The 19,180-nt window shown below is 35.7% G+C and overlaps 1 protein-coding gene across 2 annotated transcripts; it reads left to right on the top strand.

Annotated features, from left to right (window-relative positions):
• The first annotated feature begins 1,860 nt into the window (after window positions 1-1,860).
• Window positions 1,861-5,425, top strand: LOC147549306 (ubiquitin-conjugating enzyme E2 28-like). Of its 2 annotated transcripts, none has more exons than XM_086668727.1 (5): window positions 1,861-2,087; window positions 2,376-2,473; window positions 3,565-3,692; window positions 4,835-4,939; window positions 5,097-5,425. In XM_086668727.1, exons 2-5 carry the CDS (start codon window positions 2,404-2,406, stop codon window positions 5,238-5,240), a joined length of 447 nt encoding a protein of 148 aa, XP_086524853.1. In that variant the 5' UTR covers window positions 1,861-2,087; window positions 2,376-2,403; the 3' UTR covers window positions 5,241-5,425. The 2 variants fall into 2 exon arrangements, with proteins under 2 accessions (XP_086524853.1, XP_086524854.1); XM_086668728.1 differs by having other exon boundaries at window positions 1,929-2,087; window positions 2,376-2,712; window positions 2,801-3,692.
• The last annotated feature ends 13,755 nt before the right edge of the window (window positions 5,426-19,180 follow it).

Here is a 19,180-nt window from a genome sequence, read left to right as displayed (position 1 = left end):
AAATGCGTCCTAGTGGGAATCCCCAGACGTGTCTGGTACGTCCGAGACTTGCTGTCTCGGACATTCCCATGTCCAATTGTGATTGGGATTCCCAAGACGCGTTTGGGATGTCCGAGACCTTAGGGTTTCGAATATAAAAAAATAATAAAAAGAAATTTGATGTTACACCAAAATTAAGAGAAGACGAATATACGGATTTGGAACTAAATGATTTTGTTTTTTCTTTTTGAAAAGCTACCTAGGACTCAATAACTTGAAAGAAAGATGAATCCGTCCATTAAAACTATAGAATTATATGGGGTGAGGTCTAATCTATCTACTACACAGAGAGAATAAATTATAGATTTAGTTAGGGAAATAATTTACAACATGGAAAGAGATTAAGTAATAAATAGGAAGAGATCAAGAAAAAATAAAACATTTATGGAATGTTTAGATTTTGATACAGATAAGACGTTGTGTTTAGAGATAACAAGTAGAATTCAAACAAATTAAGACCCGGTAAAGTGAAGAGGGCCCCACATACTAAAGTGAAATAAAAGGAAACAAAATTTCATTGGCTATTAATTAGGGCCACTTGTTCAAATCTTTTTTTTTGTAATAGTAATAAATTTAAGGAAGTATTGTGGGCCCCATGTGGTGTGGGCCCCGTGCGATGGGGGCCAGTGCGGGAGCCCTGCCCGCACTGCCCACTGCACGGCCCTGTGAATGATATGAACCTGACTGGTCCGACCTAGAACGATTGCCACCCCTATACCTGACGCTGGAACAGACTTGTGTTTGTGGGTGGGTAGTGTGCATCAGTCTCTTGTGATAAGCCCGACCCAAATATGCCCGCCCTCCCTCAATTGTCGCTCATATGATCATATCCACTGTCCGACCAGCCCGTCCCGACCCGACCCGACCCGACAAAGTAAGTGCCGAGTAGGGGTGGGAATCGGACCGGACGGGCTGTCCACGGACAAATTCTCTATCGGACCGGACGGATCGGTCACCCAAGCCTCCTGACCGTCACTACAATCGGGCGGACTCGGACGGACACTTGACAAAATTTGTGTGTCCATTGCCCGTCCGAGCCCGTCAAAAATGCCGGGCAACACGGGTTCCGGACAACCGGACATCGGGCAAACTATCACCACAGCCCACGCCAACCACGTTAAGGTGCCCATAAATCTGGGCAAGTGTTATGACCACTCAGCCCAAGGCTACAAGTCTTTACTAGAGAGAAGGTTTGCCTTCTTATAACTTATAACCTCCCAAAACTCAACTTAAAGTCTGTCTCGGCAGTGTGGGACTAAATTGGGCATCCCAATTTCGCTAAAGTCTCAACCCCTCAACTTTTCTAGTAAGCTCAATACCCAGCTTTTTGATAAGCTCAAGTGCTCAACGCCTCAAGTCCTCAACCTCCTGTCCTACTACATGACCTCTCACGTCCACTTACTTCTTTTTCTTTTCTGGTTGAAAGAATATCATTGTACATAGACTTGTATGTATGAATTATGAATATAAATGGTGTTTAAATATATATATATATATATATATATATATATATATATATATTAATAATGTATATAAGCATTGATTATATATATATAGATAAATATATATAAGCATTGATTGTATAAGCGGGTGGTCGGACGGACAATTAAACGGTCGGACTCGGATGGTATGCCGGACAAGACATTGTGTCCGTGTCCGTCCGCCAATTCTAGTCGGTCGGTCGGACATTGTCCGTCTCGGACATCGGACGTCCACGGACTCCTCCGGTCTCGGCCGGACGTGGACGGATTCGGGCTCACGGGTTTTTTTCCCACCCCTAGTGCCGAGCCCCAAAGTACACGGCCCTTTCCCAGCCCTACCAAATAGTGAAGAAAAAACCTCGTGCTACAGCCGCCAATAAAAACCAGATGATGTCGCTTCCCTATAAAATTCAGACGAGGGCGCTAGTTTAGTATAAGGAAAAAGAGAGAGGAGAAAAAAATAGGGATTTGGGTTTTGGACGGCGCTGGTGAGAAACCCTCGTGCGTTTCTTTTCCTTCTTCCAATTTCTTTCTTTAACGAGGTTTCACTTCTCTGATTCGATCGAGGTATAGATCTTATTTTCTCCTAACACTTTTTCTTTCTAGGGTTTCGTTGTGTTTTCCCTTTCCTTCTTCCCGTTTATTATCTTTTCTTGTAGGGTTTCATGTTGTGTTTTGGCTCTATTGTTGATCATAATATTGAATTTATATAGTTTTTAATCTCCTGAAGATGTAAAATCCTGTTGAATTTATATAGTTTTTTTTGTAGGGACTTTCTTGTTGAATATAAAATTGATTAGGTCTTTATTGGGTTTAGTTGTGGCTATAAACTTAATAGTTTTGATGGTTTTTCAGAAAAGATTTCTTGTACTCTGTATTTGATATGGCTTCAAAGCGCATCCAAAAGGAGTTGAAAGACTTGCAGAAGGATCCACCAACTTCATGCAGTGCTGGTTAGTTTCATTCTTGTGATTTTATTTATTTATCTCTGATTACAAGTTGGTTGTTATTTTATTCTTATCTAGTTATTTATTTTCAGTGTTTGTGATATCCTCATTTTTAATCTTACATATTAAAATTTATTGATCTAAAAGGAAATAAATTGAACTTATGGTTATATGGGTACTTATATAAGCATCATATTGATGGATTAAGCTTTTCATCTTGCAATGGAAGTACTGGCCGAATTATTGTAGAATTTGTTCGATTCAGATTTTAGGAAGTTAATTAGGAGAGAGAGAAATTGGTACGTACTTGATTTATAAAAGAAATTATTTTAGTGGGGAAGAGTTTAACAGAGGTCATTAGTTCGAAGTTACAAATGTAGTTTGCTAATTCAAAGACGAACGGTTGGATCAAGAAATTATTGATGAAATCCAATGCTGGGTATATGCAAACATAATAAATCTGATGGTGACCCTAAAAATTACTGTGTTTTATGTTTCAATTTTTATCGAGAATCTACTCATCCAATGGTTAAGTTTCAATTAGTCGACCACTTCCGAGTAAAACAGAACCTCCCCGTAGTATCACTTCCACTAAAATAACTACCTCACACGCATATCTTATGCCACTCCTTAAGCTTCTTTTACTTCAATGTAAATTTTCTGAAATATTTATTTTTAATTTCACTGTGCCAATGACACGACATACAAAATTCTAGCCCATAATCATAGATGTTGATGATCTTCAATCAAGATTTTGATCTTCAATCGAGGCGTACACCTCAAGGCACTGTTTCACATCTTAGGAGGCGGAAAAACTATTTTTAGGAACATTGTATACGGCAGTTTGATTACCATAGATTACCCACTGAGGTTTTGTCGTGACAGGAGATTTAACATTTACCTGGTGCATGACTAATATGAAATTGTGATGATTATGGTGATATAATGTATTACATTCCGAAAAGGTTAAAGCTTAAAAGTATTCTTAAAACCAAATTTAACGATGAACATTAGTATAATTTGCTTGCAATGTAATATATGGATTGCTAAGTAATGTTAGTAAATGGAAACTTACACTTGAATTTTTATATTTATAGGTCCTGCTGGTCAAGATATGTTCCATTGGCAAGCTACCATTATGGGACCATCAGACAGTCCTTTTTCTGGTGGTGTGTTTCTGGTAACCATTCACTTTCCACCAGATTACCCATTCAAGCCACCCAAGGTAAATTCTGCAGCCTATCATTTCATTGAAAAGTCATAGCGCATTCACTTACAAATTTAATGGAAAGAAAGTTCATTGATAAAAATATTTACAAGAATTGGGGTCGCAAAAGCCATGCCCATGCCCATCCCCAAGTCAAGGACTTCCAATTAAGAGAGATTGATCTCAAGAAAGAGAAGAGAGATTGATTCGTGCATAGTCTTAGAGCATCTCCAATGCAAAACTCTAAAAAAAAAATCTCAAGTGGTCCTATTTCTCAAGTTCCAATTGAGATTCTCATTCTTCGGTGGCAAAATAGAGATCCTCTATTCTTGTATGCCTCCAATGCAAAACTCTAAAATTGTTATGTTTACTTATATGACATGGTTATTTTTGTAAAGAAAGAATTAGTTATTTTAGAAATATCTGAAAACTTTATTTTTATTGGTTCAAATTCAAATATTGATGACAATTAGAGATATCTCAAGGGGCAATCCTGAAATAGAGTTTCCTCTTAAGATATCTCTATTCCAATTTCCACCCTCGACACGTCATCTTTGAGATCTTAGTTGAGTTTTGCATTGGAGATTATTTTTAACAAAAAACTCCAAAAATCTTACCTGGCACTCCGAATCTCTAAGATTGTGTTTTGCATTGGAGATGCTCTTAGTGTACAACAATTGTTGTATAGTCTTGCTCAGATATTTATAATTCTATGTAATAATGGTTTGAGAGTTTGGACTCCTTTGAGTACAACATGTATTTACTAAAGTAAATTAAAACATGAAACTTGCAAAAGTAAAGACAACATGAAGGGAAAGGAGTACAATAGTGCAAAAATAAAAGACCCTAAAGGTCACAAATACAAAGATCCTAATTATATGTACTTAGTTGGAGGGTGGTCGATCCTAAGCTATTGTGCCCCCTCCAAATTGTTTTAACTGGCTGTTTAGTCTCACCAAGGAATCTCCCTATCTCAATATTGTTAATAACTTCGACAGTAAAGACGAGAATGACAAGTAGTAATAAAAATATATATAAATTTGAAATGATATATTAAAAACTAAGAATTGTAGCATCCAAGTTTACTTTAGTGTATGTGTTTGTTGCCTTGTTCCCTTAACTCTTACGCCAAACTTCCTGATTCTATATGCATTTGTCAGGTATCCTTCCGCACAAAAGTGTACCACCCCAACATCAACAGCAATGGAAGTATCTGCCTTGATATACTTAAAGAGCAGTGGAGTCCGGCCCTTACAATATCCAAGGTGATTTTACATCCCTTCTTCGAGAACTTGCCCCAGTTAACTTTCTTGAACGTGTTTCATATCATGGTTTTGATTTGGTTGTAAGGGGTTAATCGATATATTGTGTAATATTTCTTGTTAGCTGTAATGAATTGGGATTATGTGTTTTTCTTAACAGGTTCTTTTATCAATTTGTTCATTGCTAACGGATCCAAACCCAGATGATCCTTTGGTGCCTGAGATCGCTCACATGTACAAGACTGACAGAGCCAAATATGAATCAACTGCTCGATCTTGGACCCAGAAATATGCCATGGGTTAATTATGCTTGGGCAAATGTCGTCTCTTAGTAGTTAGAAATTATAAGAAAGAATATGGTTGTCTAAGTCTCCAAAATATGAAGAACTTGCAAGGTCTTGTTTTGGGATTTGCTAAAAGATAATGTTTTACATGAACTTGATGGATGCACTATTTTATATAATACTATACTATAAAATTATGAGCAAATTTGATGGTTCTGTTCTTTGTTCTTGTTAAGTGCAAAACTCCATGTTTCTGTGTAGGGGTGGGAATCCGGCTAGTATAAGCCCACTGGGTGATTACATGTCAGGTTATTAGAGCAGTTGGGGCTGTCGGGTAAAGCTTCATTGTAGGGCGTATGTTCTAACACTCCAATTTCAGCTAACACTCCAATTTCAGCTAACAATCCAGCTTAATGAAAGTTTATCTTTAGGTTTTGGAGAAATAATGTGGTTTTGGTCCCACCCCTAATAGTGCAGTTGGGGTAATTCTGTTTCACAATTTCAATTTTGTAGGGATCAGAGAAGAAAACTTTTTTTTTTTTTTGTTGAAGAACAGACGCAAGAACACAACTACGCCAAATCATGATTCAGAGCCTACGCCAAATCATGATTCAGAGCCGTAATAGAATGCCACAACCTATGCGTAAACTTGTTCTTCAGACTCGGGATTTTTACCAAGTGCTTAATGGTTTGCCATTGACAAGGATGACGTTGGTCCTCTAAGTAGGAAATGACGTTCGTGTTGTCGCTTTCTATGTGGAAGAGAGTGATCTGAAGGTCAATTGCCCGCAAAATTGTTGACTTAGAGTAGGGGTGGGATACCGGACTCTAACTTCATCGAACCGGTCGACTCGGACATAAACTTTTGGTGACCACCTATTTACTCGGGCGGACTCGGACGGTCACTCTCAAGAATTCTTTGTCCATTGACCGTCCAATACCGTTTATTTTACCGGTCCAGTCGGACACCGGACGGTTTCGGTCCGGACTTTCCAATAAATGTACTTAATTTAGAACTTTATTTTTATTACCACAAACAAAATTACTTACAAATGAAGATGTTTAGCCAAGAAATCAAAAGTAAATATAAAAAAGAAAAAAAAACAGTCGATCATCATTTGACAAGATATAATTAAGCCATGCACTAATGTTTGGTCTTCCAGAGGACTATATGACTATAGCCAACGATCATCATATATTCATATGTCTATAAAATTCAACGGTCAACTTCTAAAAATGAGGACAGTTTAGTCGGTCAACCTATTCGGTCACTCGTACCGGTCGGTTAGCGGTCGGTCCTTCGACATAGAATTTTGACCGTGACCGTCCGTCAATTCTTTCGGGCCGGTCGGACACTGACCGTTATGACCATCGGGTGTCCATGGACACTTTTTATCTCGGTCGAACGGGTCGGATAACGGTCTTCCGGATCTTTTTCCCACCCCTAACTTAGAGGGTGTTTGATTTTTACACTTATTAAGTGATTTTCACTTATTAAGTGCGGGCAGGTAATTTTAGGTCGTTTGTTTTTTCACTTAATAAGTGAAAATCACTTCTAAGTGGTGACAAAGTAAGTGCAAAATAGTAAGCTCCAAATTGGAGCTTATTTTTCTGCACTTACTTTGTAAGTGCTAAAAAGGACATTTATATCCTTCTCCTAATATTGTAATTACCATTATAATTTTAACTAAGAAGAAAATCTTAAACAATTGATAAATACAAAATCTTTTTATGACTTCCGCTATGACTCTTCTCTATCTTCACTCATCCTTCACCTAAGTTTTCCTCCTACATTTTTTTAACATCTCTTCCTTCACTAATCATGGAACACCCAAACTCCATGATACAACTAAGTTCTTTCACCTTCATAATTCTTGATTATTTACAATTAATATTTTTGACATAGCATTCGTAAATCGCAATTCTCTTTTACTTAAACTAACGAACTTACTACGAATTAGTATGAAATGCTAATGTGTAAATACACTAAGGTTAAAACAGACAATTTTTTATTTTTATAACATTTAGATTTAATATAAAAATTATAATCAAGCACTTAGAACCGATGAAAAACAAACGCCATAGCACTTACATTTGATATCACTTACTAAGTGATAATCACTTAGTAAGTGGTAGCACTTGTAAGTGCTAAAAAATCAAACACCCTCTTAATGGCAATACTCTCACATTCTTCTGCATTTTGACCTATGATTGAGTCTGCGCATGCGGCAATAAAATTTGAATCTGGGTCGTGGATGATGCAGTCAATTCTAGCAGGTTCTGTTAAGTTTGCGAAGGAAGTATCCACATTGATCTTGAGAAATGGTTCCGATGGAGGAGTCCATGTTGGTTGTTTTAATTCTTTTCTTCTGTTAGGTATTTTGAGAGGTTTGTCAACGAGGTATTAATTAACTGGATTGTTTGCATGGGAGACTGTTTGTTGGACGTGAAGCATGCTTCACACCTGCCTTTCCAGATGAACCATAATATTTTGGCATATAATTCGTCAGTTCATCATCTAGGTTCTTCCAAAGGAAGACCCATTGTTTCACTTATTCTATGTTTTCTGTCCATACCTGGAAATAAAACCAAACTGCTTTCGGGTAATGACAGTGTAGCAGAGCATGCTCTATAGTTTCCGTAAGTACACAGTTAATACAAGTAAAAATATTCCCGATAAATTTGCCAATTTTGTCTTTAACTGGTAAACTGTTAGTACAACATTTCCATAAGAATAGTTTGATACGAGGGATTGTATTTAGATTCCAAATATGGTTCCACTCAATGATCTCCGGATTAGTTTCCGCTCTGTTTAAACGAAGAAAATTGTACATAGATTTAATGGTAAAGTTACCTGATTTACTAAGAGACCATTTGGCATTATCCTCCATGTCAGCCTGTATGTTAATACTCGTGATAGCTGTAATAGTAAAATAATTATTAAGGATGTCCATATTCCAAGAGTTATTTATTAGATATCAGTTAACTAACCCAGGTAATGTTATAGTTATGGATATTAATAATAGGAGGGGGATGGTTGGGAATCCAATTATCCGTCCAAATATTGATGTTATCACCTTTGTTGATATCCCAAACAATAAGTTTAGCCACCTGATCATAATGCTTACAAATGGATTTCCACGGCCAGGAGTGATTGTTCTTGGGTGAGGTAGGTTTTTGAGATTTAGGAAAATATTTAGCTTTGAGAATGCGAGCCCAGAGTTCATTAGGTTTGTGAATCATACGCCAAGCTAGTTTACTAAGGAAAGCTTGGTTGTCTAGCTGTGGAGAACAGAAACCAAGACCACCTGCGCGTCGAAGTTTGCAAATGGCTGCCCAATTAATGGTATGTATGGATTTAATTTTTCCCCACCAAAAGGTCCTTTGTATGGTCTCGATGTGATTCCTTATGCCTTTGGGTATAGCAAAACATTGCATCTGGTATCGGGGAACGACCGCTACGATAGAGGACAGGATAACCGAGCGACCAACTTAGGAAAGGAGATTAGTATGCCACTTGGGCAACTTACTCTGAATTTGGTGAATAAGAGAGGAGAATACTTGTGTTTTATTATTGTTGATAAAGAGATGGATACCAAGGTATTTGTCAAGAGGTGGAGGATTCGTGAACTTTCAGACTACGAATGATCATCCGTTTAAATTTCGGATGCGAGATCTTGGAGAAAAAGATAGTGGATTTAGCATAATTGATCATCTGACCAGAGGCTTTACTGAAATCAGCAAGGATTTGTTTGAGATTATGAACATTATCAAGAGTATTCCGACCAAAAATGATACAATCGTTCGTGAAGAGGAGGTGCTTGATATTGATATCCGAGTGAGGAATAGGAAAGCCCTCAAACGGGTGAGAGTGGGTAGAGCTCTCCAGCAGGCGACTAAGACCTTTGGCGCGAAGAGGAAAGGAGAGAGAGGGTCACCCTGACGAATGCCACGGCTAACATTAAATGTGTCTCCTGGACGACCATTAATAAGAATGACCATAGAAGAAGTGCTTGGACAAGTTTGAGAAGTTGCATCCACTGGTGAGAGAAGCCCATCTTAGTCATGATCGTAATAATATAATCCCATTCGATACGATCAAACGCCTTCGACATATCCAGTTTAAGACCAAAGTAGCTTTTGGAGCCCCTAGCTTTCTTGTACGAATGAACAATCTCTTGGCTGATGAGAATATTGTCGGTGATTTGTCTCCCCGGAACATAAGCAGCTTGGAAAGGAGAGATAAGATTAGGCAGAGTCTCTTTAAGTCTGTTAGCTAAGATTTTAGTGATGATCTTGTAAGTAGTGTTGAGGAGACTGATGGGGGGATAGTCAGAGAAGGATTGAGGGGTTTTGGTTTTGGGTATGAGACAAATGTGAGTGTGGTTGGACAAGGGAGGGAGGCAGCCTAGCTGGAAGAACTTGGACACCATGATAGTGACATCAGCCTTGGTCGTGTCCCAATTAGACTGATAGAAAGAGGGCGGGTAGCCATCCAGCCCGGGAGCAGCTTCAGGTTTAAGGGAGAAAACAACTTTTCTACTTGGAAAGCAATAATTTTTTCAAAACAAGAAACTTTAAATTTTTGGTAATAGGAAATTGAATTCATACAACAAAATGACAAATAGTACTCTCAACCTAGGGTACTCAAATGGTCCCATTCTTTAGTAAAAACTATAGAAAATTATGGACAACTTTTACAAATTCTACTGGGCATCACACTCTATAATGACATTTTAGAATCCATAGAGCATCTCCAAGCGTCCACTTCTTGATATATGGAGATCACCTTCTTCCAAAGACTTCTCTATATTACAGGGACTTTGGATAATGTAAGACTCACTCTTTGCTACTCTAAATCGTGGAGACCTAGATAAATAATGCGTCCCTCAATCTCAGGGGGATAAAAACACTAAATATTTTTATTCCGTGGCTATCAAGAGGAACCGAAATAACAATATTCACTCTATCAAGAATAAAGATGGGGAGTGGATCTCTAATGAGGAAAATATTGCTGAAATATTCACCTGTCACTTGAATGACATCTCCAGTAAAGTGACGATTTCGGAGGAGATTCTCAATCTCTTTCAACACACATATCCAAAATAGAGATTTGATAGCAATTCCATCTATAGATGAATAGAGATAACCTCTAATAGTCTAAGAGCTGAAGTTGCACCTAGTCCAGATGACTATCCTCCCTTTTTTTTCTGTCACTCTAATTGGATACAGTCAATAAAGATGTGGTGGAGATGGTCCAACATTTCTTTCAGACGGCGAGTTTGCCGATAAATACTAATCACACTCATATATGTGTCCTTCCTAAAATCAAGACTCCTCAAACCTCAGTCGACTATAAACCCATCAGTTTGTTGAATACCACTTACAAAATTATTACTAAATTCTTTGAAACCTCTTCTCAACAATATCATATCTCCCTTCCAAGCAGCTTAAGTTCATGGAAGACAGATCACCGATAACATTATCATTGGTCAGGAACTTATTCACTCTTATAAAAAGAACAAAGGAGCTAAAGGTTACTTTGGGCTAAAATTAGAAATGTCCGCGGCTTTTGATCGTATTGAATGGTCTTTTTTAGATGATGTCATGAAAAGGCTTCTCCAATCAATGGCTTCAGATGATTCAGACTTGTATTACCACCTCTTCTATGGCGGTTCTCATCAATGGTCGACCAAGCCCAAGCTTCAATGCAAGTAGGGGATACGTCAAGGCGATCCACTTTAACTCTTTCTCTTTACCCTAGCAATGGAAGGTCTGAGTCGAATGCTTGAATCTTCTTGAGGAGCAAACTCTTTTATTGGCTTCCCTAGAGTTAACACAGACCTAGCCATTAAACATCTCCTTTTTGCTAATGCTTGCATCATCTTTGGCCAAAATTCTCTTGATAATATTCAAACCTCAGGAATATTCTAAACAATTTCTGTAACTCGCCTGGTCAAATGATTAACTATGCCAAATCTAATATCTTTTTCTCTAAAAACTCACACCCTAAGTTTAAACGTATGCTTATTAGAAACCTCAAATTTCACCAAGCTTCGCTTTCAGAGAAGTACCTGAGGCCCAACCGTTTATAGGTGCTAACAAAACTAGGGTCTTTAACTCCATTATTGATCCAACACATGCCAAATTGCACCTGTGGGGAAATAAACTTTTCTCTCAAGCTGATCGTACTGTGGTTGTCTCGACAATTGTGGCGACCGTTCCCCGATACCAAATGCAATGCTTCGCCATTCCTAAAGGCGTATGCAAAAGCATTGAGACTTCTCAGAGGTTTTTTTGGTGGGGGAAAAAAAGACCATTCATACAAAGAACTGGTCATCTATTTGTCTTCCAAGGAAACTAGGAGCGCTAGGCATCGAAAACTAGGAGGGCTAGTCATCTATTTGCCTTCCTAGGAAAACTTGTTTGGCACCTTATAAAAGAGTCTGACGCCATATAGGCTAAACTTTTAAAAGTCAAATACTTCCCCAAAAATCAAAGGCCTGATCTTTCTAAGCAAACACACTCGTGGACTTGGAAAGCCATATGTAAACAAAATGATAAAGTTCGTTCCATTTCAATATGAGAGATTTACTCAGGAGCCAAAACTGATATCTGGACTGATTACTGGATTCCCGATCACCCCCTTCCTTTAAACAATCCTATGAATTCACACCTCACTTGGGTCCCCCAGCTTATAAGCAATTACCAATGGAATGAAGATACAACTTTGTGTAATATCATCAGGTCGATCGAGTTGCAAGCCGATGAGCGAGACACCATTCAGTGGTCCCTAACCAGATCAAGTATTTACTCTATAGTTTTCCATGTATAGGCGACTTAGGGAAGAAAAAGTAACTTCCAACATGGAAATGTTGTACTGAATGCCTCCCAGTCAGAAATAAAATCAGTAAATATAATGAAAATGTCCTTACACGCCCTTACTGTGATTGTACGGAAACCATTGCTCATGCACTTTTACGTTGCACATTTGCGAAATCGATATGGTTTTACTTTAACATATGTCAAATGATATTATTTCTATTAAAGATGAGATAAAATCTTGGAATGAAAACCAACATAATAATGATTTTAATTGGGCTAGCTTTTACGCCACTATACTTTGGTTCATCTGGAAAACTAGATGTGACAACTGTTTTCAAAACACGATTAACTCTCCTATGCAAGTTATTAACCAAATTCTGGTTTTCCTATTCTTCAAAATCACTAATAACCGAACAAATTCTTCAAAGGAAAGCTCAATGAAACCCCTTGTCAATCCGTTTATAAAATGAACGTCGACGCTTCTTTCAAGAATATAGAGGATCTTTCAGGAATAAGTTGTATTATTTGTAATTGTCAAGCGTGTTTCATGGCAGCAAAAACAACAACTCTGCGGGCTAGAAATGTAGAAGAAGGTGAATGCGAAGCAATATTACGTGGAATCTTATGGGCGTTGGAAAAGAACATCAAATGTCTCCACTTAGAAAGTGATAATCAAAGCCTCATCAATCATCTGCGAAACTCTAAAACGATGGTACAATGGCAATCAAAAGCTCACATCTCAACAATCAGAAATTTCGTTCCGAAATTTCTAGGCATTACCTTCTCACACATTCGCCGCAATTGAAATGCTCATGCCGACAAACTACAAAATGGCCTCATGTCCATAATAGTAATAGAACTTGGTCTATAATACCGCCCCCTTTCTCAATCTGGGATGTAATTATACTCTTATTTAGTGATATATGCTTATCTTTTCAGCCAAAAAAAAAAGATAAATAATGCGGTTTTAGTCTCTAGTCCTCATGTAGTTTATATTGTAAACTTCGGTATATTTTATAAAGTAACATAAATGTCTCATCATTCTTGTAATCTAACTAGGTATCTCCTGCGCCTTGCGGGCGCGGTCAATCCCGTCGGGCTTAAGCCAGTCGTGGTCGAAAACTTTCATAATACAAGTACGGTGGGTTCAAGCATTCGTCGAATGCACGTACTACATTTTCTACGTAAATCGTCGTCTGATGTCACACGGACCGAGCGAAAACCTAGACGTGCTAGCACTTTTTTTGCCTATTTTAATATTATGTGGTGCTAGCACGTCTAGGTTTCTGCCCGATCCGTGTGACATCAGACAACGATTTACGTAGAAAACGTAGTACGTGCATCCGGCGAATGCTTGAACCCACCGTACTTGTATTAAGAAAGTTTTCGACCACGACTGGCTTAAGCCCGATGGGATTGACCGCGCCCGCAGGGCGCGGGAGATACCTAGTCTTAATGAATTCGTATAAAAAAACAAAAATAAAATAAAAAGAAGTAAGAAAAGTACGTAAATGACATTGTAGTGAGTTAAAAAAATTTGGCAACATTTAGTAACCTTCTTAAAATTGATCAATGACCTTTAAATTTACATCCAAAAACTTCAAGCAATTAGTAAACTATATATCATCACTAGAACGACAATAATTAACAACTTTTATGTAAATGAATGATTTCTTTGAGATTGTCCTACCTGCAAAACGGGAAAAAAGTTAATGAAGAAAAACAAACAGTCAAAGAGGACTATTACTTCTAAACTAAATTTCCTAATTCTGAGTTAGTCCATGAAATTATAGTGTTATAAGAGAGGGTTAGAAAACCTACCTCTAAAGAGAAAAGTGGGTAGATATGGTTTGTAACTCTTTATAAATTTCCAAATATTTCCAAACATTGACATACATTAGAAGCATGAATGAGTCTGGTGGGCAACAAATTAACATCATTGTTAATTTTTTTTTTCAAAAACATAAGTACAAAGAGAACACCATTAAGAACAAACTCAAAAAAATTAAATAAATCTCAGACATTAAGAACAAACTCAAAAGAACAAACTGGTTATCTCTCTCATAATACAATGGTACTCAAAATAACTTTGGAACTTGATGAAGAACGTACAAATCCTGAGATGACATTAGATATTAAAGTACACATACATACAATGGATAGTGACATGAAATAACGAAAACCTTCAAAATGACGTTAAAATCGCATAATCATGAAACATAGATTTTCAATAATCAGAAAAACTTACTTCCAGACTAATACAATGAAAATCATAATTATTTATCAAAACAAATACTTAGAACATAATTTTTTTTATCAAAAACATAAGTACAAAGAGAACCCATTAAGAACAAACTCAAAAGAATTAAATAAATCTCAGACATTAAGAACAAACTCAAAAGAACAAACTGGTCATCTCTCTCATAATACAATGATACTCAAAATAACTTTGGAACTTGATGAAGAACGTACAAATCCTGAGATCACAGTAGATATTAAAGTACACATACATACAATGGAAAGTGACATGAAAGAACGAAAACCTTCAAAATGACGTTAAAATCGCATAATCATGAAACATAGATTTTCAATAATCACAAAAACTTACTTCCAGACTAATACAATGAAAATCATAATCATTTATCAAACAAATACTTAGAACATAAAAAAAAAAACTTAAAAAAAATTAACTTTAAATTCAAGACTTCACCAGTCTCAAATATATTCAGTGAGCCACCACCATAAACCTTCAATTGAAAATCAGAATCATTTATCAAAACAAATATTTTAAAAATTAGAACATAAAAAAAAACAAAAAAAAATGAACTACTTACATTCCTTAAAGAGAGAAAGGTTAGAATAGATCATCATTTATATTTGAAGAGAAAAAATAGAAAATAAATGGTAACCCAGAAGACATCTAAGGAGAAATCTAAAGGAATTTAGAAAGAGAAAGAGTATTTATTTGAGAAAGTTAGTCATAAACATTTAATGAAGAACATCATCGATACAAATTATTTTTGTTTCAAAAATATTTAAAATAATGTACAACTAAATATCGATATAAGCATTAGAACCATGAATACACCGAAACTCATAAACATAAACTCTATTTTATTATCTCTTGGTTTTAAGAGATTATCTCTCTCAAAACAATGAAAAATATACACAAATTAATGAATCTAAAACCATTATCTATGAAACTTGGTGAAGAATAAACAATGAATCTATGAAACGAATACTAACAAATAAATAATGAGAAATTATATGAATCTCTTCAATAGCACTAATCTCTTTTAAGAATCTATCAACTTGCACTCATTTCCTAGATAAATAATTATCAAACTCTTCTTACATCTTTGAAAAAAGCTTCAACACCGTTTTTCAAATGTATTGGAACTTAAAAATGAGACGTTCTCTCCATTAAATTATTTTCCTTTCATATTTTTTTCTCCCTGAAAAAAAAAACAAAGACCAAATATATCAAACAAACAAATACTCATCTAACTTAACAGAAACACACAAACATAACAGAAAATATAGAGAAATATAATCATAAGAATGGGAGCAAGAAATAGTGAAAGTGAAGTGTTTATGTTTATTTCATTGAGATTGTGATGCCTGTAGAAAAGAAAAGAAATCATTAACAAAAACCTTGATAGTGGTTGGAGAAAAATAAGAAATGTTATTTTCATTTATGGTTTTGAGATAAATGTGGAGGGAGATGGAGAATTTTAAGGAATATATGTTCAATCTATTCTCTCCTTCCTAAAATTAGGTTTATACAAATATACAATTATCTTCTTCCCACGATTCTCTCCCTCCCGCGATTCTCTCCCTTCCACGATTCAAAAAAGTTGGTTATCAAATTATAGGGGAGGTAGCTGTATTTCATAAGTTACAGAACTTAAAAACTGCTTGATTAAAGCTTAAAAGGGGAGGTAGTTAGTATTTTTTTTGTATCCTACTACTAATTCATAACCGTGATATGTGTTGATGTTTGTCTGACAACGGGTAAGATCCACAATTAAAAATTCAACGTCCTAGATTTATAGAGCCAACTTATGACATGACACCAAAACCTATGTCATTTGTCACATAGATTAATAAATAATGTTATTTACATATAATATTGATTACTATAAATTAACATAAATAAACTTCTATTTATAAAAATAGAAAACTTAGCAAAATAGAAAACTAAATACTAAAAGACCTAATCATCTTTCACAATTTAATCGTTTTTGTAAAACGAAGCATCACCGCATCTTGCCCATAAATGCTCAACCAAAGCATTTCGCAACGCGTAGTAACCCTCTTTATCTTTAATTCTTTTATGTCGAGATAAGAATTGTGTAAAACGTTTTGTTTCATCCTCTTCGATATCTACAACATCATCAAGTATTTCAGAAATATCGTCAACATTCACATCCTTTTCACATTCATCCTCTATGATCATGTTATGCATTGAAATGCATAGACGCATTCGTTCAACATCTTTTTGTCTTGCTTCATGCGTCATTGCAGATTGACTTTTCTTCTTGAGGATTAGAGATAGTTTACATAAGAGTTGCTCATTTAAGATATATATATCTTCTGCGATCAGTTCTTTGAATATTATATTGTATGGGCGGAGTTTTACCATCGGCTAAAATTACAAACAAATTGGATGATTGTAGTACATTAATGTCATTGTTAAATCTAAGAAATTTGTAATATTTATGCCATATCCAGAGGTGGTAAGAGGCCCTATAGAATTATAGTTGGGTGTCTATTAAATCTAGAATATTGTCTAGTCCAAGTTATAGGGTAGTTTTTTCAAGCCAAATGCATGCAATCAAGACTCCATAACATTTCAGAAACACTTCTTTCTTCACTTTTTGGTAGTAGTCTTGCAATATCACTAACATTAAGAGCTCTTAAGTATTGTTTCAAAAACGAAAAAAATCTTTTTAAGGAAACAACTGGGGTGGTTTTGCCAAATTCTTATATATTCATCAGTTAAGCTTGTTGTTGTTCCATACGCTAACATTCGGAAAACAACGACTCCCTTTTGCGTAGTTGATAATCCTACTATAAGTTACCATCAATTTTCGTTCAAAATAGTTATCATGAGATTTAACGCTGATATGTAGGAATACATCCCTTCTCATTCAAAAACATTTGCGGAATAAAATATTTAGGTATGTTTGATTAATAGTTCTACAACTGAATATGTCTTGCCCTTCCACGATTAATCACTCTTTGTTCGGAACTGGACGACATGGGATTGCGCGTCATCATCATCATCATCATATTCCAAAATAAGATTAGTGAGAGCATTGTTAGGAGTATGCCAATATAAGAGAACCTTTTGGGTTCACTTTAATCCTTTAAGTTGTTCGAGTGGATTTAGGTGGTAGTTTGGATTATGAGATGACCCCTCACAGGAATTCATTGTCATGATACTGATGTGGTAAAGAAATATAAGATGATCGATCACTTCAATTTGTGTTTATTCATAAGTTTAATATCTAAAAAAAAATTAAAGATATTAATTATCAATCGGGTCTTATCAATATCTGTAAAAGATTTTCATTATCAGCCAGGTTTTATCAATATCTGTAACAGTAAAGTTAAAGATTTTCTTATCATATCTGAAAAGCTAAATTTACGATTTTTTATCAGTCAAGTCTTGTCAGTATATGTAAAAGAAAAAACTTAAGATTTTCTTATTAGAAAACTTTATTGCATTTGAAAAAGATAAGGTTGCAAATTTTTCTTTTCAGTGGGGGTCTAAGGTCTAATCAATGTTTGTAAAAAAAAGCTAAAAGTTTTCTTATCATATAATCTTATCGTTCTGAAAAATCTAAGGTTAGTATTTTTTTCTTATTAGTCGGGTCTTATCAATATCTATAAAAAATAAAGTTCAAGATATTTCTTATCAGAAGATGTTATCGGTATTTGAAAAGGATAACTCTTACTATAACACACCTAAAATCATAAATCTTAATGGTTATCTAAAGACCCAAAAAGGGGGAAGTAGCAGAAAGAACAAGGTATATCGTGAAAAAGCATTCACATTGGAGTAAGATGTAACTTTATCTAATGCTTATCTTGAGATATCTCAAGATCCTATAAAAGGAAACAAAAAAAATATGTGGTCTATGGACTAACATTGTTGAATTTTCTCAGTCATGTGCTTGACAGTGGTGAGTTATCTAAAACATTGAAGTCTCTGACTTGTCATTGCAACGTGATTTCAAGGGCAATAAAAATATTTACAGGATTTGTTTGCCAAGTAGAAAATCAAAATCAAAGTGGTGTTAGTGAGCCAGACATGTAAGTGTTTACATGATTTTGTTGAAGTTTCAAAGTATATATCTATCCACATATATCTAATCAATCTATATTTCCAAACGTTGTAGCTTGTTCAAGCGAAAGCATTGTACAAACAAGATCTTAGAGAAAACAAAGGATTTTTGTTTGATCATGTATGGTCAATATCGAAAAATTACGAAAGTTCAAGAAGGAACTTAGGCAAAGACAACAGAACTAATCTAATGCATTTGATGAAACTACCATACACTCCTACACCAAAATCCCTAGGTTTTAATTCTCATTAAATGTCGAGGAAACCAATTATGAATTTTCAGTAAGAGGACAATTAGATCACTTTGGTGGGCCTATTCGAAGAAAGAAAGAGAAGATGTGAAAGATGGTGAAAGACTCAAAAAGGTTTACATAGATAAGGTGTCTCAAGAAGGAACCTAAATCCGTCGTATATTAAGGCAAGTAAAAATGAAAAGTTTGGGAAAACATGCTATCATTTCCTACCAAGTTGAGAAGTATCGTCAACTTATAATCTTTCAAGCTGAGAACAACGTAACAAAATAGGAGACAACGTATTAAAATATATTTTAATCCTGCACAACTAGAGAACAACATTATGGAGAAAGACCTAAGTTTTGTAATAGACTCAGAAGAAAGTGAGTATTTTCGAAAACAAAAACAAGTAATTATGAGAAAAAAACTGGAATGGGTGGATCTTCATCAAATTTTACCCATTATAGAGAGGTGGTGGATATGGAAGAGAACGCATGAAGGTAGTCAATATGGAATTGGTGGGTATTAAGGTGGTTGATACAGAAGTGGT

This window comes from Eschscholzia californica, unplaced genomic scaffold (genome assembly GCF_041429995.1).
Source record: "Eschscholzia californica isolate CP2 unplaced genomic scaffold, dmEscCali1.0.p SCAF_3, whole genome shotgun sequence".
NCBI classification, from domain to species: Eukaryota; Viridiplantae; Streptophyta; class Magnoliopsida; order Ranunculales; family Papaveraceae; genus Eschscholzia; species Eschscholzia californica.
This window is presented reverse-complemented; position numbering and strand designations above follow the sequence as displayed.